This window comes from Podarcis tiliguerta, assembly GCF_965153285.1.
Source record: "Podarcis tiliguerta genome assembly, chromosome: 6".
In the NCBI taxonomy this organism is placed as follows: Eukaryota; Metazoa; Chordata; class Lepidosauria; order Squamata; family Lacertidae; genus Podarcis; species Podarcis tiliguerta.
This window is the reverse complement of record NC_139539.1, coordinates 20,946,347-20,970,623: the sequence shown is the minus strand read 5'-3', so window position 1 is coordinate 20,970,623 and position 24,277 is coordinate 20,946,347. Positions and strand designations below refer to the sequence as shown.

At 42.4% G+C, this 24,277-nt stretch overlaps 1 protein-coding gene across 7 annotated transcripts in view; it reads right to left on the bottom strand.

Annotated features, from left to right (window-relative positions):
• SULF2 (sulfatase 2) overlaps positions 1 to 24,277 on the bottom strand; it is a 265,789-nt gene that overhangs the window by 69,340 nt on the left and 172,172 nt on the right. For all 7 annotated transcript variants that reach the window (XM_083446839.1, XM_083446841.1, XM_083446838.1 and 4 more), the window contains one exon: positions 12,334 to 12,579. In XM_083446839.1, the coding sequence (XP_083302965.1) occupies positions 12,334 to 12,508 (175 nt within the window). In that variant the 5' untranslated portion in view covers positions 12,509 to 12,579. The remainder of the gene's footprint in view (positions 1 to 12,333; positions 12,580 to 24,277) is intronic.

The window sequence follows — 24,277 nt, the reverse complement described above, 5'->3', positions numbered from 1 at the left end:
TGTAGGCGAACCCCCCCAAAAGTAGATGAAACTAAAAGGATAATACAAAGTGGATCAAGAGAGCTAGCTTTTCCCACTACATAGGGATATTTGGCTAACCACCCTATGGCAGAAAGAACAGAGATATTATACATGTGATGAACAAATAAATAAGTGGGTAGGAAGATGCACATGGCATGGAAAAATGTGATAGAGGAAAGTTTTTCTCCATCTCTCATAATGCTAGAATTCATGGGCATCCAATGGGAATGAATGTTGGAAGATTCAGGACAGATAAAAAAAGTAATTCTTCATTTAGCACATAGTTACCGTATTTTTCGCTCCATAAGGCACACTTTTTTCCTCTTAAAATCTAAGGGGAAATGTCTGTGCGTCTTATGGAGTGTGTGTCCCTGGGGCTGGTCCCTGAGGCTGGGGGGGGGGGGGGAGGACCCAGGCTTCCCCTGCCAGCCCCGACAAGCTCTGGGAGCCGACCTGCTCTTTGGGGCTGGTGGGGGAAAGCCGGGCTTGCCTTCACTGAAGCCTGCACACCGACCCCTCTTGCTCTCCAGGCTTCCAAGGTAGCCGCCTGAAGCCTCCAGAGTGCAGCAGGAATTCCCGCTACGCTCCGGAGGCTTTGGGTTGCCTTCACTGAAGGCGAATGCAATGTGGGAGAGGGAGAGCTGCGCAGCACCCCTTCAGCGAAGCGGGAGGAGAAATGGAAGGGGCTCCGTTTCTCCTCCCGCTTTGCTGAAGGGGTGCTGTGCAGAGAGGGGGAGAATATTTTTTTTCCTTGTTCTCCCCCTCTAAAACAAGGTGCGTCCTATGGTCGGGTGCATCCTATAGAGCGAAAAATATGGTAACTACGGACATCACTTGCACAGGAGGCAGTGATGGCCACCAAACTGGAAGGCTTTAAAAGATGACTGAATTATCAATGGCAACGAGCCATGATGGCTGCGCTCTGCCTGCATGGATGAAAGCAGTAATGCTTCTCAACACCAGCTGCTTTGAAACCACTGGGCATGGGGAAGAGTGCTCTTGTGCTTGGATCCACAGGCACCTACTTGGCCACTTTGATAACAGGATGCTGGATGAGATGGACCATGGGCCTAAACCAGTAGGGTCTTCTTATGTTCACCCCTGCACTAGATCAGGCTGTTTTGATGAAGACGGAATGAAAAAGGGGTGATTTCTTTTGCCCACTCTCCATAACTCCATCTCCATCCTCCCTGATAACTATAGAATGCTCAGATTTGGGCATCCAGCCCTCTAATGCTATATCTCACAACATGGTAAGTCATTATAGAAGATGAAACTGCACCTGCCCCCCCCCAAAATGGGGCCAGAAGAGCATGACAAAGCTCTCTGGAGCCCCAAGCAGGTGCACTCCTTTTAGGGTGTGGGGATGCACTGCAACATTTTGTTGCACATCCTACTTCTTTCCTCTAATGTTAACGCTCTTCACCACCCTTTTTTTGTGGCCATTTGTGGACCAAATGTAACTCTGAACACAGTTTGGAAGACACAGATACCAGCTTTTTCCTCTCCATCTTGTGAAGCGAACCCTCTCTCCCTCCCCTCAAAACCCAGGTCGAATCACTGTTTTGTCATTCTGCTATTAAAACGCAATTTTAAACAACCCCTTTAAATGGCAGAGGCATCTGTGCAGAAATAACACTACATGTTAACTCCCCCCTTGGGGACACTAACCTCCTTTAATAAAACCACTGTAATGACAAGGCCCTATATATCAACAGTCTTTAATACAGAAACATATGATCTAATCTACTTCCACAGCTTGAGAGCTGATGTGAAGTGACAGATCAGTGGAAGGTAAAAATCCAGGGTACCCCTTCCGTGCAATCTTAAATAGGGCAGCTTTAAATATTTTACAACAGCGCCAAGCCATCCAACAAAAATTCACTTCGTACTGCCTCCCAACACAAACTTTGGAGAGGCGGAAGAAATCGGATTCCTTCCTTTTGTAGGACATTGGTTGGGTGTTAATCGGTCGTTGTAATCTAAGCAAAACAGCTGCCTCTGGAGTAGGAAAAGCTTCCAGGCTGTCATCAGTTCGGTTCTGATGTTACTTTGTAATGCTGCTGCTTTGAAAATGTGAGCATCCTCTTCAGAAGGTGGTCTCCATTGCAAATAACTAAGCCCTGTTTATGTTTGCAAACTCGTGTTGAAAGGGCATGGCATAAGATCAGACATTTTTAGTTGACCCACAGATAAAGTCTTTCTAAGAATTAGGAACTCTTGGAATTTTTTTGTTTGACATATACAGAGGACACCAGTGTATCTTGGCTCCTTATGGGTGAGTCAACACTGGATATTTGCTTCCTTTCAGTTCTCCTGAAAAGAGAAAGCACCATACGTTGCCGCCCACAAAGAGGTTAATTTTGTAGTTTTCTGCACCAACAATACATCCGGGTTTATGTATGTTTGGTGCTTACTTGAAAAACATGCTGCGCTGTATCCTGCAACTGGAATTCTACATGATGCACATTACACAGATCTGTATAGCTCATTCTGCAATTGCAAGTCCCAGAAAAAGGCAAGAGTTAAGGCACTGAAGCCTCCAGCTAGTATCCACAGCAAAATTCTGCTGAGCACCACTCCTGCGGGCAAGAAACTTGGTTTGGTTTTGCTGTAAAAAGAAAGTTGAGAATCCCAAGATGATAAACCCTACAATAAGCCAACACCTATTTCTATGGTATGGCACGGCCACAGAAAACGTCCACCACATTTGGTTGAGATTCCTTCATAGCATGGGGTTGGATTAGACGAACCTTGCAGGCCCTTCCAACTCTACAATTCTATGGTTATATGATTCAGCTGCTATGTTTCCACACAATGATGCCACATGCTGTCAGTATCAAAGACATGCTTTGCAAGAGCACCAACCAATCAGTATGATAATTCAACACAGGAGCTCTTTATTCTCCTCGACTAACATACAAGGAGCTTGTCAGTTTTCTCATCAAGTATGGTCCAATAGACAGTACTGCCTGGATTTGGGCCTGGGAGACTAAAGTTCAATTTGAGTTCAGCAAGAGACTCCTAGGACAGCCTTGGGCAAATCAAGTTCTCTCAGTCTCTCCCCCTCCAAAAATGTAACATGAGAACATTAATGGCCTGCTTCATCAGGATGGACTTATGAGGACACTAAAGCATTTCACACATTACAAGGGATCTGCAGAAATGACTGGGCGAAACACACACATCAAATAAAGGAAAACTGCTCCGTAACATTGCAAAATATATTGCCATGCAGTGTTCCTGCACAATCACTTACTAAAATAATGTTTTGATATTTCATAGAATCATAGATAAATAATAGAATGGTAGAGTTGGAAGGGATTCTGAGGGTCTTCTCGTCCAACCCCCTGCAATGCAGGAATCTCAACTGAATGTGTTGAATCTTTTTGCCCAATGTGGGGCTCGAACCCTTGACCCTGAGATGAAGAGTCTCATGCTCTACCAACTGAGCTAAAGTGGTGGTGGTGGGGAGAAGCAAAATGTGAAGTTGTCCAGCACTGTAAGAAAAAAATAATGGTTGTGTGTTACAACTCTCAACTCTCAACTAAAAAGTTGCAATGCTAATTTAGCAACCCTTTGCAGAAGCAATATTGAAATTTTCACCAGCTAGTATCACATTGTCAGAAATCACACCATTAATGCCAAGTCTGACAACTTCAATTACCGAAGAGCTGGAATTAAATCCAAATGCTCCGAGTGAGTAAAATTTGGGGAGTGGTAACTGCGGGTGGCAAAGTCAGCTCAGCCTCTGAAACTTTAATTAAAAATCTTGTCATAAATACTTTCTAATTGAAACTTTTCTGTAAATATATTGTCATCCAGGTTTTTTAAAAATTGCCATTTCTTGCTCCACATTAAGACTAAACATTAATCTTCCATGCCACATATTGAGCTGCTGAATAAGATTATAGACAACTTGCTCCAGTGTTAACTTCAACAGTTTTTAACATCAACTGGTAACTCCTAAGCCAGAAGGCAAATGAACCTATGGAGGTTATGGTGGCTCTGGCATTGGAACTTTTCAGCTGTCCATGGTGGGTGGCTGTGCAGGTCTGGCTCATCTTTCATTGAAAATATCCCACCAGCAGAACGAGTTGCTGATCAGGGATCTACAGGATAAAGAACACTCTAGCACCCAGTAGCCAAAGCTATTAAGTGAAGTAATCATGCAAGCTAACACCAGTCCAGCTTTCATTGGTACAGTAAATATGTGACTGGGCTGTACAGCTTCAGAATACAGGATCAACCATAGAAAATATTCCCTCTAGTTCAAAAATTAGCATGTCACCATAGTATTCTCCCGGATATGCTACTGCTTTGTGTGGAATGAATGTTTTGTAGGAAGGAGCATGCAATTAAAAGCATGTGAACTTAATTCTCAAGTGAATTAAGTAGTACAACCACTTGTACCACTCATTCTCAAGCGGTACAACCCAGAATTACCACTGAGAACTAGGTCTTCATTAATTTACTTCATACTAAAGCAGCAACAACCCTGTATCTGATCCATACAAAGGCCTAGTTTGCATGTCACGGTAAGCCAACTATGGCTTACCAGGACCGCACGAACCTGCTTAGCCTCCCTGTTCATAGAATAATAGAACTGTAGAGTTTGAAGGGATCCCAAGGGTCATCTAGTCTAACCATCTGTAATGCAAGAATCTCAACAAAACCTCTGCTTAAAAACCTCCAAGGAAGGAGTGTCCACCACCTTCCAAGAGAGTTCGTTCTACTATTAAACAGCTCTTATCATCAGAAAGTTCTTCCTGGTGCTTAGTTGGATTCTATCGTCTTGTAAGTTGAATCCATTGGTTTGAGTCCTACCCTCCAGAGCAGGACTAAGCAAGCTTGATCCCTTTTAGCCTCTTTTCCAGGCTAAACATGCCCAACTCCCTCATAAGGCTTGGTTTCCAGACCCTTGATCATCTTGGCCCCACCCCTCTGGGCACATTCCAGCTTGTCAATATCCTCCTTAAATTGAGGCACCTGGAACTGGACACATCTAGACTACTCCAGGTGTGGTCTGACACAGCAGTACTATTACTTCCCCTGATCTGGACTCTATACTTCTGTGGATGCAGCACAGAACAGCATTAGCTCTTTTTTTCTGCGGCATCACACTATTGACTCATGTTAAGCTTGTGGTCTACTAAGAGCCCTGGATCTTTTCCACATGTACTTCTGGCAAGCCAGGTGTCCCCCATCTTATATTTGTGCAGCTGGTTGTTTCTGCCTAAGTGCAGAACCTTATAGGAAAGAGGAGGCTTCGCCCTGCCAGACTTGAAACTTTACTATGAAGCAGCAGCTTTTTGCTGGCTGAAAGAATGGCTACTTCTTGAAAACACAGATATACTGGACTTAGAAGGATTCAATAATGCGTTTGGGTGGCATGCTTACTTATGGTATGACAAGGTTAAAGTTCACAGAATGTTTAAGATTCACATTGTTAGGAAAGCATTGCTTAATGTATGGATTAGATATAAGGATTTCTTTGAAAACAAGATTCCAAGGTGGTTATCTCCGATGGAAGCAAAAGCAGTCAAAAAACTCAATATGGAGGCCAATTGGCCAAAATATTGGGAGATACTAGAACAAGATGGAGATAAATTGAAACTGCAGAGTATTGACAAATTAAAAAGTAAAGTCTGTGATTGGCTCCATTATCATCAGATAATGGAGGCATATAAATTGGATAGAAAAATTGGCTTCCAGGTGGAAAAATCAAAATTGGAAACAGAATTGCTAGAACCCAAAACTAAGATATTGTCAAGAATGTATAATCTGCTGCTGAAATGGAATACACAGGATGAGGAAGTGAAATCAGTAATGATTAAATGGGCACAAGATGTGGGTCACAACATAATGCTAGCCGACTGGGAACGGTTATGGACCACTGGGTTAAAGTTTACGGCATGTAATGCCTTAAGAGAAAATATTATGAAAATGATATACAGATGGTACATAACACCAGTCAAACTAGCAAAAATTTATCATGTGCCCGATAACAAATGTTGGAAATGTAAAGAAACTGAAGGTACCTTTTTTCACCTTTGGTGGACATGCCCAAGGATTAAGACCTTTTGGGAGATGATCTATAATGAACTGAAGAAAGTGTTTAAATACACGTTCCCGAAGAAACCGGAGGCCTTTCTCCTGGGCATGGTCAATCAAGAGGTACGTATGAAAGACAGGATATTTTTTATGTACGCCACAACAGCAGCAAGAATACTTATTGCAAAGTATTGGAAGACACAAGAATTACCCATGCTGGAGGAATGGCAGATGAAAGTCATGGACTATATGGAATCCGCAGAAATGACTGGCAGAATCAGAGACCAGGGAGAAGAGACGGTGGAGGAAGATTGGAAGAAATTTAAAGACTATTTACAGAAACACTACAAGATTAATGAATGTTAAAATAACATCAGATTGAATGTATAAGGTTATTGGAGTAAAACTTTAAAGATTAGAAGACCCAACATCTTAAGTTCTAAGTATTGAATAAGCTATATTAAGACATTCAAATCAAGAAAGGAGGTTAAACATGACAGAGGGAAGGGATTTGTTGTTAAATTGTATGAATTGGAATACAGGGAAGGGAGACTCGGGGAAGTCAGAGAAACAAGTTAATGCAAGATGAATATGAAGATAAGACTGTTTTTATTTCTGTTGTCTGTAGTATGTTATGTTTGTGTAATTCTGTATGTTTTTGGTGTATTGTTCGTTGTTTTTGTTTTGCTTTGTTGTTTTGTATGTAAAAACGAATAAAATATTTATAAAAAAACAAAACAGAACCTTATATTTTGCCCTGTGGATATTCATGTTGTTAGTTTGGGCCCAATTCATCCTGAAGCCCACTTCTGTCTTCTGCAGCATTAGCTACCCACCCACCAGCAGCTTTGATGAGCACCCCCTCAATTCCTTCATCCATGTCATTTATAAAGACATTAAACAACAACAGGTCCAGGACAGAACCCCGCGACACTCCACTTGTCACTTTTTTTCCAGGATGATGAGGTATCATGAATGAGCACTCTTGGGTTCAGTCGGTCAACAAGCTACATCTCCTTCCCCCGGCCACAACAGTTCCTTTTAGCTAAGCTTGCCGTAGCAGCTAAATGCGCCATCCAAATGTGTGGTGGTGCTTGAACTCTTTCCTCTTTAACCACGATCTGTAGCCAGGAGGAGAGCACTTAACCATAAAATCTGGGGTTTTGACACATGCCAAGCCAAGTCTTAATTGCCACGTGAAGCTAAAAGGAACAGGAAAGTACAAAGCACTTACCATATCCACCAGTGCCCTTGTGGTAAGCCACAGTTTGGCTGAGCATTATATCCAAACGCAGCCAATTTGTGATGCTAGAAATTCAACCATGCAGGTGGCCTATCATCACATAAGTCCATAAATTTTCATGCATACCAGACCTCTTTTTTCCACTATCAAAGGATCAATGTATTATATAGCAACTGCCTGATTATTACTAGCGTACACACACACTGAGAAGCAGCCTCTGAGATTGCAATCGAGAAGAGAAGAGCATCGGCTAGGGGCAGTTTAACCCTGTTGCCTGCCTGCCTGCCTACCTGGCTGCCCAAGCAGCTTGAGAAAGACAATTTTGAAAGGACAAAATGAGGACGGGGAAGGGTTAAGGTCTGGTTAAGCAGGCAGCCTCCAGTGGCGGCTTTCTATTAAACAAAAATCAAGAGATCATTCAAGCGTCTCCAATTTAATGTCTACTTTGGCCCATAGGAAGTAATAATAGCCTGGGAGCTGGCCACTGCTGGAGAAATTGGTCTCTTTAGTAGCCTTAATTTAACAAGGGTATAGCAAATTGGAGGCCAACCAAGCTTTAAAGCATGCAATATGAGGAAAGATTAAAAGGAATTTGATATCAATCTCCAACTATTTAAAAGGCTCCCCCCCAAAAAAGGAGACAGGTGCCTATTGTGCTTTACTGATATGGACATGTAGACAAAAAGGCAGCAGGTTGCGTTCAGGGAAAGCAGACTTGGATTAAACCTGCATGGCTAATAATGCTTATTTGGAAGAAAGTCCCACCTAAATGAATGGGTCTTATTTTCAAGTAACTATTTCTCATTCCTGCACGTTCTATTTAATTTTATTTGTTGGTTTTAATAATTGTTTCAATATGATAATAGCATTTTATTATCGTTGTAAGCAACCCTGTTCTTGGTTTTGGAGGAATGTTGGCCTTTAAATGGTTCAAATAAATAAAAATATCATTAGGAAAGAACTGTGTGTCCTCATCTCCAGAACAACTGGGGAATGAAACCAATAACTGAAGACAGTTTGAAAGCACACAAAAATTTAAAATGTTGTGAATTAGATAGTGCTTGATAGCCTTTGTAATTCTGACATTTCTGCACATTTTTTCAGCTTCTCCTTTGTATTTTGTCATGCAAAGCTCATAGACATCAATATCAGTACAATTATAAGCATGCTTACTCATAATTAAGTCCCACCTAATTCAGTGGGTCTTGTTTCCTAGTAAATGTGTTTAGGTTTGCAGTACAAGGACATAAGAAGAGTTCTGCTAGATCAGGCTAATGTCCCATTTAGTCCAGTATCCTCCTCTCACAGTGACCAACCAATGCCTATGGGAAGCCTACAAGCAGGATGGTGATTGTAGCAGCACTCTGCCCACCTACATGTCCACAGATAAACTGCCTCTGACAGTGGAGGTAGAACAAAACCATCATGGCTAGTAGCCACTGAAATTTGCAATAAAGTATACAAGTTCCCTTATATTCACACATAACAATGCAAATTTCTCTCAAGTGTCTGGATTTCTGCATTTCAGGAGCCATTGGTTCTGCAATTTCTTTCTTTCTTTTCATGTTTAGATGCCTCCAGAATCTAGAACCTGACATTTTAAGAGCATTGAAGTCCTCAATATTTTCCAAAGTCTTGTTAAGCAGCTTGAGAACAAGCACATATTCACTTGTTAAATTTGTGCCCCACCTGCACACCACATGGCCCTCCGAATGTGCTCCATAATTCTCTCATAATTCCTATCGCTGCAGCAAAGCATGAACAAGCTCTTCCAAAGACCAAGTTCACTTCCACTTGATAAGAGATACAAACTGCAACGGGCACATTGCATCTATCACAACACTTTAACTCAGTGCGTCCATTCTGACTGATCTAGTTGGACACATTTGCCTAAAGCTTTAGGCAAGATTTAAGGAAAAATCTTATTTCAAGCTAATATGTGGTCTCATGGATCGTCTAATGAGGCCTGAGGAAGACCACCCCCTGGCTCCACGAAATGCATTCTCTCTGGCCAGATCTTAATGTGTGTGGACACATGGGCCATTGTGCTTGAAATTGGTGAGAGACAACAGATCATCTGGAGAAAGGAAGTACACCGCCCAGAGGACTTTGACAATTGCATCAGAGACAAGCAGGCTGGCATAAAACAGATCGTGATAAATTTTTAAGGACCACCCTCTGGATTTTAGTCACAGGAGACTGAGATAATGTGCACAGCTTTTTGGAATATGCATTATTGAAACGGCTCTGTCTAGCTCTAAAACACACCACATTCTCACCAAAACGGTGAGATAAAAACCTTCCCTAACCTTGCTGAATTTAAACCATGATGCAATTCTTCCACCCACCCCCAACTGCAGTAGAGATGCTCTAGTCACTGTATGAATTTAAAAATACATCTAAATGTCATTTGTGATTAAAAAAAAATTGAAAGAAATGAGGAGCATCATAAAAATGATGTTTCCTTTGTTAATGCCTATAGCTGCAGGAGCTGAGTGTTGCTTCTTTGGATTTCTCTTCCACAAAAATATGTTGCGCAACATGGAAATTCTATTTTAATGCCCTTAAAGAAAAACAGAAGAACATGCTCACCAGCAGGATATGTATTTCTTATCCATTAGAGGCTGCAACAGCATAAAATGAACAGCAATGAAATCTCCCAACACTTGCAGGCTGTGCTGCAGTCCTATACTGTACAAGTACAGTGGACACTCAGGTTGCAAATGTCATCCATGCGGGATGCACGTTCGCAAGCCGCAGAATCCGCAACCCACAGCGGTGCATCTGCGCACGCACAGGTTGCATTTTGGCATTTCTGCGCATGCATGAACACCAAAACCTGGAAGTAACCCCTTCTGGTACTTCTGGGTTTCGGCGGTCCGTAACCCGAAAAAAAGCAACCTGAAGCGTCTGTAACCCGAGGTATGACTGTATACCTAGACGTCCAACTGAACTCAATGGGCATGTGGAAAACTGCACTGTCATCTACAAAATATATGTTCAAGCTAGCAGCCACTTTTTAAACCATGTGTACCAATTCCAACATTTCATAGTTCAAAATAAGGGCATGCTTGTAACCTCTCAAGCTATGGGTCACTGCCCAAGGCATCCCCTTGCCATCACTGTGTGCTGCAGCATTCAGACATTCAGCTGAATGCATGGGACACCAGAGCAATCAACTGTCCGCATATTGCTGTTTGCTGCCTCCATGTAGTCATCATATGTGAAATAGTCTATGAGGAACTTAACTGGAACAAAGTAGCTCTCTATCTAATATGGAATGACCTGACATTAACCCCCCCCTCCCAATTTCAGTTACTTACACCACTTCTCAAATGTTAGTTTAGGAAAGAAAATCCCAATCACTTTAACCACTGCTCCAAATTGTTATTGCAAGACCAAAAGCCTTGTTTGATCTTTGTTATCAACAGTTACGCCTTCTTCGACTTGCGAAATGGGCCATCAGCATCAGAAATGAAGGTGAAGTCTTGAGTTCAGTATTTCTTGAGCAATTACAAATCAGGAACGCAAAAGACAAGAAGTGGTTTTTTTTGTTTTTGTTTTAAATCAATCTTGTATTGCTGAAATGGTTGATATTTGCAGATGTTCATGTACTTTTAAATTATATTTCTATAGTATATGGATTATGAGCCAGACAACAAAAGTGGGTTTTGCAAGTCCTTATGGTTGCTAAGAGACTTCTACTCCCATCCATTATGCAATGGTCTGAGGACTTCACCACCCTGGCTACGTTTGAAATATATATTTCGTATAGTTATCAGGTTTTGTGTGGTTACCTATCTGGATATCTGGAAAGCTTAACTTGCATGTTTAACTTCAGGTATATGTACTGGTGACTCTGTGTGTGTGTGTGTGTGTGTGTGTGTGTGTGTTATTAATAGTATTCCATACAGATTACTTATTTTATTGTCTTCAGTTCTTTTTAATTCTCCTTCCTTTGTAAAATTAGCAAACAAAAATTAAATTATTTTTAAAAAGATAAAATGAACGCAACAAAATCGAGGAGGAAGAGCCTTGCGATCACTTTTTAATTAATAATAAATGGTTTTTTTAAAAATATTTTCTCTTCATTCAACTACTTCCAATTTATTCCTTTATTTGTGTGCGGGGCTGGGGTCTGTATGTTTGTTGTGCGATATGAATCCATGTTATTATCTGTAAGAGAGACATCATTAACTCAATTTTGACCATCAAAAGGACAACTGCAGCTCATCCCTCCTTCTCCATTGTTCCATACAGTGCACCAGCTGACTCAGCAAAGACACACTGCACACAGCCCTACTCTGATTGTAGACAATGGAATTGCATCAGTAGTAGACCCCACCCTTATCTTTACGAGACTTATAGTCCATGATGGCAAACACTGGATAGTGAGAGCATGGTGTAGTAGTTAAGAGTGTTGGATACAGGTAACTCGCATCTTATGCTTATTTAACATATGCTTACAGGACTTTGGAGAGGAGGTGGGAGGGCTCTAGGACCCTGCCAGAGCCTTTGCACTGTGTTCCCAAAGGCAGGTAAGCAGTGGACCCAGCTACAGATGTTCCTGGCTTTGTGCATTTTTGCATATGTGTGTGGGACATAACCCTGCATATCTGTGAATTACCCGTATCCGAAAATGAACAAAGCATGCACAAAGTGAATATACATGTCACGTGAAATGTCAGGTGCACCTGAGTTTCAGCTTAAACAACTCTAGAACAGCTGGTTACTAATGAACAATAGAGCAAAGGACTTTTATTTAAATGTCAATATTGGCAGTTTTCTTACCAAAAAAATAAAAAAGGATTAGGAACAGTTTGATGATCCTTTGTACTCGCACCCTTTTTGCAATAGTTTGTTCATAGGCTGGAAGTTTGGCTGTTATAGCTCAGGTATGGATCTACTGTAGATGAAATTCTGCACCGATGTAGGCAAAAGTGAAAACCATTGCACATGTATCAATTACTGTTAATCAAAGCTCTGACTGTTAATCAAACCTCTCTGGCTCTTACCAAGTTCTACATCCTGATCATCAGTGAGGACAAGGATGATGTTTGGACGGATATTCCTGCGGTCCCTTTGAAACCTTCCCTTCAGACGCTGATTTAGCAGGAAAGCTGAACTGTCACCCAGCAAGGATAAGAGAGTCATTGCTAATAATCCCACGGCGATGCTACGCTGTGCCATATTGCACCAATTTTGAAGAACATGCAAATAAAGGTGAGGGGATGTTGTCTATTTCTTCTTCAAAGGCAGATCTAAGAGCAGGACAAAAAAAGAGAGAGAAAGCAGGTGAGTGTGGATGTGGTGAAAGTCTCAACAGAATATATAAATCATTGTTTCTAATGCAAAAAAACCAACAACACATTAAGAGTTAGTTCCTTCTTTTAAGGATGAAAACTTTAAAAGGCCTATAAATAACCCCACACCATCTGCACCCTAACCACACCACTTGTATCTGCTAGAACGCAGGGCCAATTAACATTGATCAAGTGGTAGGAAAAGAGCTTTCTGTAAAAAGGCAGTGGATAGCCATGAAAAAGTAATTGTCTACAGTAATTTCCCAGCACGTGCCCTCTAGAATGTCCTCTATTTTGAAGGCATGCATCTCCCCTTCATGCTTTAGCTGATCATTGTAATGGAACAACTGTGCAGTACACAGCAAACACAACACAGAGTTCACCAGTTAAACAAAAAAATGCCTTCAGTATTTTTTTTCCCTACACATCCATGTACACAAACACACACAAACATTTTTTTAATATAAAAACAGATCCACACATTTAGTCATATCTAAGAAGCAGAAAAATAACCTGAAATGTTGAATGTGGTTTATAAGCAGTGTTAGTCCAGAGCAAGAATTAAGACCCTCATGGTTTAAACAACAGCCAGGTCTCTTATTTCCCACATCAGTATATTATAAAATTGTCTATACTCAAGTTAATCCCGCGACTTTACAGGGAACACCAGCCTCATGCTCAACTCCACCCTGGTGGAATGAAAGCGTGCCTACTTATACCACAACTAGATTTGTTTCCATGTGTCCCGAAAAATACAAATTATGTAGGAAAGCATTGCAAGCACAATTCTGAATAATTCTGTGGGTGGGTGTTTCATGCTATGTCACCCAAGATCTGGGTTGTTTTCACAGGGCAATGGGTCCATTTTGAAAGGAGGAGACAAAACGCAGAGGTCTCATGCCAAAAACAAACCAAACACACACAAACCAAACACACACACACACACACACACACACACACAAACTGCCAAAGACACACTCTTTTTCAGTCCCCCCAGCCCTCTCTGCAGCCACATTTCCACCTTTTCCTCTATGCACCCCATGGCAGCTGCTTCTTTCCCCCCATTCTTGTCACCCTTTACTACACTTGTCTGCAGCTCAGTCTCACCTTTATGCCCTTTGTTCTTTCCTGGCCCAACAAGTATCCTTTCATCTTTCTTTCCCCACTACCCTCTCTTTTTTGGGGGGACAGGGCGGCAAGAGGTGAATGGCAGAGCACATGCTTTACATGTAGAAGGTCCCATGTCCCTAGCATCTCCAGAGTGGGCTTGGAAACACCCCAAAAGAACTGCTGCTGCCAGTCAATGCAGAACAGACAGTACTGAGCTTGATGGACCTATTATCTGATTCAGTGTAAGGTTGTGCCCTATATTCTGTTTCTATCCCCTTCAGTCTTCTTGCATTGCATTTTAACCCAGAGCTTCAAAAGAAGCTTTCTTATTTCTGAACTCTTTTGTTGTTGATGTTCCTAATATGGAAACCGATCCAAGGAAATCAATTAGCTGCTTAAACTCATGCTAAGGTTTGTTTAATCAAGTGGCACTCCTAAAAATTACAGAAGCAGCCGGAAGGCTGATGATGGGTGGGGAATTCACCTGCTCAGCTTGGTTGGGTTTTTATACCCCTGCCCTATAAGGTCAATCAAGGAGAATCTACGGGCTTATAATAATATGTAAATAGAAAGCATTTCAGGATGCAGGAGTAAAAACCACAGCAGCCTTAATGGAAGAGGAAATGCTCCATTCTACCTCTTCCAAAAGCATTATAGTAGACACGGGAAACCATTGTTTTTGCCTCCAAGCCACAATACTAATTTTGGGCTACAATTAAAAACTCTGATGCATATTGTCCCCCATCAATATACGAATGTGTATATACATGGTGGTTTCTTTTTACTATCAAGCACCAGCTTGGCTGAGACATATGTATGAGAGAAGTTGCTGCAAAGAATGGAAAGGGAGGGTTTCACTTCCTGCAAGATGGATCCGTCCTTTCCCATTTCCTTTAGTAACCCAGTTCCTGGATGAGACATGAGAAACAGAGATGAGTTTAGGGCCAGATAAAAAGCAGGGCAGTCCAAATTAAAGGAAGGTGTCATAGAACAATTGCAAGGGTCCAGACTGGGTGTGTGCATGTGCTGATTTGACCCTATCCTATCACTATCCCACAGCCTTTTAAGTAAGCCCACAAAGGCTGCTAGGGTATCAAAAAATACTAGCTGGCAGGGATGTGGGGGCAGAAGATGGGATAGGGAACTGCGTCCTTATTGCAGCAGTCCACTGCATTTCTGTGCTAGTGCAGAGGAGAGGGCTTATTTGCTTGGTTGCCATGGTGAGCAGAGAGGAGGGATGGAGCCTTCATCCCTCTTTCCTCCATCTGCTCCTATGCATGCATGGGATTAAGAACACAAGAAGAGACTGTTGGATCAGGTCAATGGTCCACCTAGTCCAGCATCCTGTTCTCACAATGGCCAACCAGATGCCTCTTCTGGGAAGCCCACAAGCCAGACCTGAGAACAGCAACAGTCTTCCCACTTGTGATTCCCAGCAACCGGCATTCAGAGGCAAACTGCCTCCAATGGATGTAGATCATAGCCTTTTCCTGCATGGGTTTGTCTAACCCTCTTTGAAAGCCATTCCTTTTTGCCTATGGCTACCAGGCTAGTGTTCAGATACAAAGTCCTGTTTTGGCTGTGGTGGTGAAGCATTACCAACCAGAAAGGGCAAGCTAACTGCTCTCTCACGGCTTATAGCCAACATAATCTAATAATAGACGGGATCCTTCTATAATAGACTGAGGAATTAAACGTTTTAAGAACTCCTGTGTATTATAGTTTTGCACACATATTCCTGGAGCAGAGGGTGCACTGAATGACAGCAGAAAGGATCAAGTTGCTTTAGGGTGAGGCACACAGATGATGGTGCAGCCCTAGCAATCGTGCATAAAAACTGGAAGACTTACTGAATCACTAGCGTAGATAGCTTTAAATGGGGACCACACAGCTTCATGGAAGATAAATCTACCAATAGCCTTGATAGCTAAATTCTGGCAACAGGTTATAGAGACAAGCAATAATATCTGCACCTTGCTTTCAAGCTTTGGGAGAATTTGTAGCTCAGTGGAAGAGCATAAACTTTGTGTGCAGAAGGCCCCAGGCTCAATCCCAAGTCACTCCAGATACTTGAAAGCCAAAAGCTGAACTAGATGGATTTCACGCATGCCACTGCCCTCTAGGGCTAAATTGGTGGCAGTGTGCAAGGGGGCTTTTTCTGTGGCAGCGCCCCATAGGCAGAACTCTATTCCTCAAGAAGTTAGGTTGACTTTGTTTCTATTTGCTGTTCTGCCAGCCTTTGAAGACATTTCTTCTTAAACAACCTTTTGATCCTGCTGTTGCTTAAGCTTATCTATTGTTAGCTCTGGCTTTCTGTGCTCTTGATGCCTTTTGGGCGTTTTGATGCTGCTTTTAGTCTTGCTTTGTTTTGCTGATGGTTCTAATGATGAGTTGCTCCTGTTTTTATTTTTGTGGTTGTATATAACCAGCAACTCCTTTCTGGAGCAGAAATGGGGAATACAAGCTGTTCAATAAATAAAAGACAGCTTGGATATGATCCAAAGCAAATTCATTCTTATGGAGGTTCGCTTATTACTTTGAGCAGTTCTCATGCTTTAAGACTTAGGCGAATGCAATAATTGTAATTCGTAGACTTCTGACCTAGAGGATTTTTCTTATTATAATGGAAGGTAAAATTATAAAGAAGCTGCACTGGGCATATCAAGTTCCAATTATTTCATCAGTTCAAGGAATCAATGAGTCAATTTTTGATAAAATTCCTTGCACACTGCCTTTATAAAGGCTGACAACAAGATCTAATGCAATGGGAATCAATTAAAAGTGACACAAGGAGAATCTGTTTTTTCCTGAAGACCAGAAGTGGCTGAGCAGAAGGGGGAAAAACCCTAGCACAGCAATCTTTGCTTTGTGAAATTAAGTTAGCATTATGTTCATAAAGCAGTAACAACAAGCTCTCACCTTTTCTTGGTAGGTCATTTCTACGTAAATATATCTGCACATCTTTGCTACAGATTCCTTTTGCACTGATAAGCCTTGATTAAAAGGGTTCTGAAGCTGTGACAAAGCTATTGGTCTGAGAAATTATGACCAAGTTTGCAGCAGCAATAGCAAAACTGAATTGCAATAGTGAACTGGGAGCTGCATATCTCTTAACCACAGTGAACAAGGAAAGGCTTACTTCTGAGTAAACAGGCATAGGATTCTGCTGCCATGTCTTTCTGGCATGAGCACATAGGAAGGACCTGTGATGTGACAGGGCAGTAAGAGAAACATCACTTACCTTGAGCAGGTTCCCTTGGGGGGGTTTGATAATTCAATGACACCAGTGTCTGTACAACCTTAGATTTAATTTAAGGGGTGATAGTAGAACAGTAGTTCAATGTTAATGAAAAATAAAATTGCTAGAGCGTGGCTAAATTCAGAAGGGGGCGGGGGGGGGACTTCTGGTCTCACTGTACAGACAGCCATGCCAGCTGTTTTCACAAGAACATTACAAGAACAGCTAGTACAACTGCACCTCATCCCAGGTAGTGCACTTGACTGCTGCTTCTGATTTATTTATTTTTACTGTTTAACATCACTACTAGCTTTCCTGTAACTGAAAGACATCACAAGGAAGGAATGTTGCTGCTTTCAGGCTGCTGTCTTAAATAATAAGGCCTCATCTACACCAACACTATGTGTTGGGGTTTTTGGGTGCCAGATTGCTCTAAATTCCTGATAGGTCTTAGAATTTAATGCATGCTTGGAATGTTAAAATGGGCTACCAGACATGGGTAAAGGTAATGGGCCATCAGCAAAGTCAGAGAGAGGGCATGCTCTGCCAGACGGAAAATGGGAAGGGTCCCTCCCTCAACTCAGTTAGTTTGAAAGACGAAAGAGAGTTTTGAGGTAGAATTTTAGAGCTGAGTTTAAGATGAGGTTTTGGCAGTGATGTTGGAGGCTGTAAAAGGCTTAATCAGAGGGTCAGAGAGCCATGGCTGATTTCTGTTTTGATCCAAGGCTGCAGCTATGAGAGAAACAAGACCCTTTCGGGGTGTTAATGCTGTGAGGCCCTCCATTATGGGTTCTGATTGTCTATATGTGTAAATAAACCTTATATCATCAAGACACAACAGTCTCCACTGTGCCTCATTTCCAAAAGCAAACCCAGATGCCTGGAAATGCCTAGAATCTCAAAGAATGCTCAGAGATTGGGATGGCAGGTACCACTGGTGTTAAAAGTAGGATTTGTGTTTCCTGGAGAAAACCCCTGTAGACAAGGGGTGCCTGGATTCATGATGGAGGGAGGAAAGGCATTCATGGAGCATTTCAAGTTGATGCTCCAGCAGCAACTCCAGCAACAGATGGGATAGTAAAGCCAGATGTTTTCAAAATAACCCTGCAGCGAGGCCAACTGTTTGAGCAGTGGATGGAGCAGCAGAACCAGTTGTTCAATGAAATGATGCAGCTGCAAGCAGAGTGCATGAGAAGTCTGCATGGAGAGAAAAGTGTGACTCCATGTGATGTGAGAACCTCGCCTAATGAGATGCCACAAGGGGTTCAAAGTGACCCAGGAACTGAGCTGAATAGCACCTAAAACAGGCGTTGACAAAAATTTTTAGCTGCAGGCCGGTCCACTGTCCCTCAGACCTTGTGGCAGGCTGGAGAAGCGGCACCAGGAGGGGGGAGCTGGAAGAAGAGGCGAGGGGGGCAAGTAATCCTCCTCCCCAGCCCCAGCGCTTACCTTCTCAGGGGCTGCCGCCGCCACCACTGCTTCTCGTGGGTAGGCAGAGGGAGCTTGTCTGCTCCACTCTCTGGTTCACAGAAGCACCAGGGTGGTGGTGGGGGCAGCGGAAAGATGAGCTGCGCAAAAGGGCTGGCTCCAGAGAGGGGCTGCTTAAAATGACACTCAGCCAGCTCAGCCCAGCCCCCTTCCTCCTCTAGGCAGGGTGGGGAGAAGCTAAGAGGAGGGAGGGAGGAGGCGCTGCCGCCACGGTGTGTGTGAGGGAGAGGGGGGAATGGAATTGTGCAGGGGGGGGGGAAATGGTGCCACCCGAATGTACAGAATCCCCACGCCGATCCACAGACAGTCTGCAAGCCGAATCCTGAAGGCAATTGGGCCTGATCCAGCCCGCGGCCCTTAGTTTGCCGACCCCTGACCTAAAAGGAAAGAGAGAGATCCAGAGTGTGGATGGGCAGCTAAGTGGCTTGGACTGTGAAGAGATGCAATCTGTAGCTGAAGGCGTGTGTTTGTGTGTATGTGCGCACGCACTCTGGATGGAGCAGACGAGCTGCTGCTAATTGACTTCTCTACTCCCTGTGAGCCTGCTGTGGAAAAGGAGGAATTGGAGGTGCCCGTGAGCATGCAAGAGCTGCTGTTGATTGATTTCTCTGCTCCCTGGGAGCCTGCTGTGGAAAAGGGGGAGCAGAAGGAAGTGGAGGAGAAGCCAGCACCTGTGAGAAAGATGGTGTTTTCCTGTGTGGAACACACAGGAGCAACTTGAGGCTTGTCTGCATCCACAAGAGAAGCCTGAAGGGAAACGGGCTCCTGCTAAATTGAGCAAAATACACACACAATGATTTTGCCCCTTGGGTGCCCCAAGATGATCTTGTGGCATGGCGACCAGTCCCTATAATGGGTGCAGTCCTCAAAAGCAGCCAGGGTCAGCCAGGGAGAGCTGGCTATGAGCTATGAAGCACTCCAGAGACGTTGGATGTACCGGTAACTGGAGAGGGAAATTCCTGGCCTCCAGCCTAGACTGCAAAATATTCCAGTGGCTGCCAACACATCATACCCAGGTATTAAGAGCACCTGGGCAACAGCAAGGATTGAACCAGCAGCTATAACCCTACTGAATGGTTCAAGCTCAGACAGACAGGGTTTGTGGTCATCTGCACTTCAAGAGAACGCCAACAGCTGGGAGATATGAGGTTTGGGCACACCCCTGTGTTTCCCGATCTTCACAGTGACTTGATTGTAAGTTACTAGCCAGCTGATTTGCACTGTATACTGGAAAGGGAGCAAAAGTTACCGCCTCTGCAACACACCAGATAAGGACTCCCTGGCAAGTCTATGGCTATGCGTTCCCCCTCCCTCACATCCCCCAAAACCAGAATAAGAGGTTGGTATCCTCTCCTGTTTAATGAATGTAGCCTTATTATTCTGTTTCACTTTTCTCCTAGTAGGTACTCAACACCTCAGACTTCATCATGTATGTGGATACAGCCTTTGATGCAGTCTTTAAGGGCAATTCCAGGTAGCAGTTTTCCATTTCCATTTGACAATTCAGAATGTATATTAGCAATCCAAGGAACCACAATAAGTTGGCCTCAAAATGTTTTCATCTTGCACCTGGCGAGGTGCTGGAAAACACAATTAGATGAGGCCAGTTTTCACAAAACATACCAGCAGTTTCCTGTGCTGCTCAAACCAGAGATTAGGGCTAAGCTAAGCAGGAAAAGCTTTTGTGGGTGGCAGGAAGTATTCATTAATTTATTTAAGTCACTTATACTCTGCCTTTAGCACCCCCTAGGCTCTCAGAACAGCTTACCAGAAGTATCACATGATCTGTTTTGTCCTGTTTCTGTCAAGAAGATGCCTTATTGCTCTGTTGGCCTTCTCCTAATTCTTCTTCTCTCTTTTTTTAAAATCCTAGCCTTGATTCCTTCATGTCCCATGTTCAGAACTTGCTCCAGGCTTGAGTCTCAGGAGCCTGTCACATATGGCCCGGCAGGAGACTGACAATTTTTTCAAATATGCACTGTGACCAGTGTACTGAAAACAGCAGAGAATTTCCTCTTTGAAAATGCTCTCTGGACTTTCCCAATGAGTCATGGCTGCTTCAGAAGTATTGCCTGCATGCATATCACTTCTGTTATGGAATTTGATTGGACACCATCCAATAAGACTTTACAGACAACACATATCTATGCTATGCGAAGCCAAAAGTTACCATGCCAGGTTCATGGAGTTCGCTGGCACTATTTCTTATTTAGAAGTGATACCCACCTAGGGAATTTAGGGTATAAATCAAGCTTTTTCTTTATAGAATTTGCAACTGAGTGCATCTGTATGATTAATATACCCTTGGTGAGTACAAAGAGGAATTACTTTCTCTTTTAGCTCTCAAGTAGCTGGCTGCTTCTTTGAATGACATTTCTTACCAACCACTGAGTTAAAGTTTCAGCCTCTCCATCATTGTTGTTTTTGACCACACTTCTTTCCCCCTCAAACATTTCCTGGGAAGCAGGTTTGTCCTGATTATTCTTCCAAACAAAATATTGAGTCCCCATTATGTTATGCAACCCCAGTTGCCAGATCATTTTTCTTCCTTCAACCCATCATCACTATCGTACTTTGCTGTACACTTTTGCTGCATTTAAAATTAAATTGTGAGCTTGTTGAGACAGCTCTCACGGTTTTGATAAAATGCCTGTCTGTAGAATTTCTTGTTCGAGACCAAGAGAAGCAAACATAGGTATTACTCAAATGGTTTTAACTTACAGTTTCTTATGTGTATTTACAGCTGTTAAATTACAGTTATTTGCGAAAGCATAAAGCAGCATGCTTGCTTTCAAACATCTTTTACCAAAATAATTACTTTTCTGCTTACCTTCCCTACACAGATGTTTAAACTATTTTCACACATTACATCACTGTCATTATCAAAATAAGTACTCTCTAAGTATCCTTTACAACCAACTAAAAGCCTGCAATCAAAATGTGTTTTGCAAAATGTGTTTTGGTTGTAATAACTAGGCAAGAAAACTTAGGGTGGTTTTTTTTATGAAATAACCTGTTTGCTCCTGAAATATTTGTTTGAATTTGACAGAGGCAGGCAACTGTCAACTCCATGTTGGTTGTAAAATCTAATTAACAGCTTCAAACCTCTCATAAACATGACACTGGAAGATGTTTCCACATTCAGAGTGGTCAAGATGTCATTCTAGAGCTGAAGTACTATTCAGCACAGAATTATATAGTACAGATTCCCCCCCCCCCATATATTATTGAATTGACAAAAACAGCGGCATGTCAAGTCAGAAGACCATGGGCTAATTCACACTACTAAACGGGCATGTTGAGAATGTGAGCTGTCCTAAGATCTACAGATGAATGGTGGTATACAATTTTTAATAGTAGTAGTAGTAGTAGTAATAATAATAATATAACGTGAGCTGATCAGATCTATACAGCCCTTGGCAAGTGGCAACATGGTTCCATAATTGCTCCATTATATGTTCAACTTGCCTACTCAATTCACATTTATTGCGTCAAAGTCTGACCTGTTTCTGGTACACCAATTGACAATGGCCATCACCAGCCTCGTAGGAGTTGCCCTGTGATGTGTGCAGAGGTGGAAATGCACAAAAATCAACTACAGACAATGAAACTTTGGCAAGACAGTTGAAAAGCCCAATTCATAATAGACTATGACTAGTTCTTATGCATGCCATGTAGTCTAAAGTCAGCAAAAACAGCAGCATCAGTGCACTTGTATGGCATGGTTAATTGTGGTTTATGCCGCAAGCTGGACATCATTATGCAGGAACTGTGTGACAATGCCAAGTTCAGCATTTACCCACTTGAACCACATTCTCAATTTGATTCCATAAACCAGGGAAGGGGAACTTGTGAACCTCCAAGAGTTGCTGGACTCCAACTCCCGTTATCCCTCATCATTAGCCATGCTGGTGAAAGCTGGTGGGAGTTGGAGTCCCACAACATTGTGTGTGTGTGTCACAGGCTCCCCATATCTGCTGTGAACGCTGGTTGCTTCTCTGAATTTTCATTGTATTTCTCTATTGGCCATTATATAGAAAGAAGGCAAGGAAATACCCAAACAGAATGAATAGCAACTTCTCTTCACATTTAATATAGTGCAATAAGTGAACAGGATGCTCAGCATCCTGTGGCCTTAAGGTTTCCACAGACCAGGCTTATATTGTCCAAGGGAAAACAATAATCTGCTCCATTTTATGAGAATAAAGCAAGACCCACAGCCTCTTGCAAATTAAGGATACTAGCTTGATTATCCCCACTTAATATACAAGTCCCATTGGGAGACAGAATGGACTGAGCCCAGTCTGAAAGTTGCTGTAATGTAGTAAAGATGGGTGGTTTGGGAACCTATGGCCTCTTTCTGGAAAGAGTTTTATGCAGAGTGAAACAGCACCATAGGCTTGAACTAGATGCAATTGTTTGTCCAGCTCACAGAAGAAAAGGAAAACAGAAAACAGCTAGAACACATCTGTGTTCAGATGACAAATCCTAGGCCAAAAGGCTCAAGAAATTGGATACATGAAGAGTGTGTGTGTAGGGTGGGGTAAGATAAGGAGAACAATTGAAGGCTGAGGGCCTTCTGGCGGTTCCCTCGCTGCGAGAAGCCAAGTTACAGGGAACCAGGCAGAGGGCCTTCTCGGTAGTGGCACCCGCCCTGTGGAACGCCCTCCCACCAGATGTCAAAGAGAAAAATAACAACCAAACTTTTAGAAGACATCTAAAGGCAGCCCTGTTTAGGGAAGCTTTTAATGTTTAATGGGTTATTGTATTTTAGTGTTTTGTTGGAAGCCGCCCAGAGTGGCTGGGGAAACCCAGCCAGATGGGCAGGGTATAAATAATAATAATAATAATAATAATAATAATAATAATAATAATTGTTATTGTTATTATTATTATTATTTAAACTGAAGGGAGGTAGACCCAAACTGAACACAAGAAATCATTGTTTTAGATTGTTGTATTATTATATGTTGCTGGCCATTACATGCTCACTTTGCAGCAGAAGGACAGGATAGAAGATCAACAAACAAATCAACCAATGTAGAAACAGCATTTATATGTTTTTAGGAGGAGTTTGGTATGTCAATGACTCTTTAGGAACAGACAACTGGACTGGATCCATTTAAATTCCCTACTTTTACAGAATCCTTTCTTCTTGCTGAGGAATCTGAGTGATACTGAGTGTGGGGCGTCCACTATCCCCGTTGCCCTGTGCTAATACAGAGAATGGACCTAGAACATCTCCAATACCCCACTATCACCACTGCATTGCAACGAGAGGCCAGTAATTGCGGAAAGCTTTTGTCTTCCATGAACTTTGCTATCCACAGTGGATCTTCTCATCAAAAAGCCCAATAAGCTTCCAAGGAACACAAGTGTTTTTAGGAACAGTCCAAAGAACACTGGACTAGGGTTTTACTGAGTCCCTGTCAATTATATTATTCTGTATTATGCATAGCAAAGAACCTTCATTTCTAAAGGTCGCCCTGAAACTATAGTAAGCTTGCAATTTATGTGGGAGTTACCTTCCGGGGACAACGCCTAAAGCCAAAAACATGTATAGTCAAAACACATTGGGTGCCAAAACCCCTCCCCCCAGACACCTGCCCCCCTTTTAATTATTATTTATTATTATTTATTATTATTATTTTGTCAAGCATGTAAAACTGAATGTGCACAAGTTAAATGTGTATAAGTTGTAAGCTTATTGTACTCTCTTTTGGGGTGTGGGGGTGACTGATGCCATTTGAGTGTCAAAGTGCTCCCTACTTAGGGAATAAAATAAAAACACGTGCCTGCAAAAAACACTTGCTTTTTCAT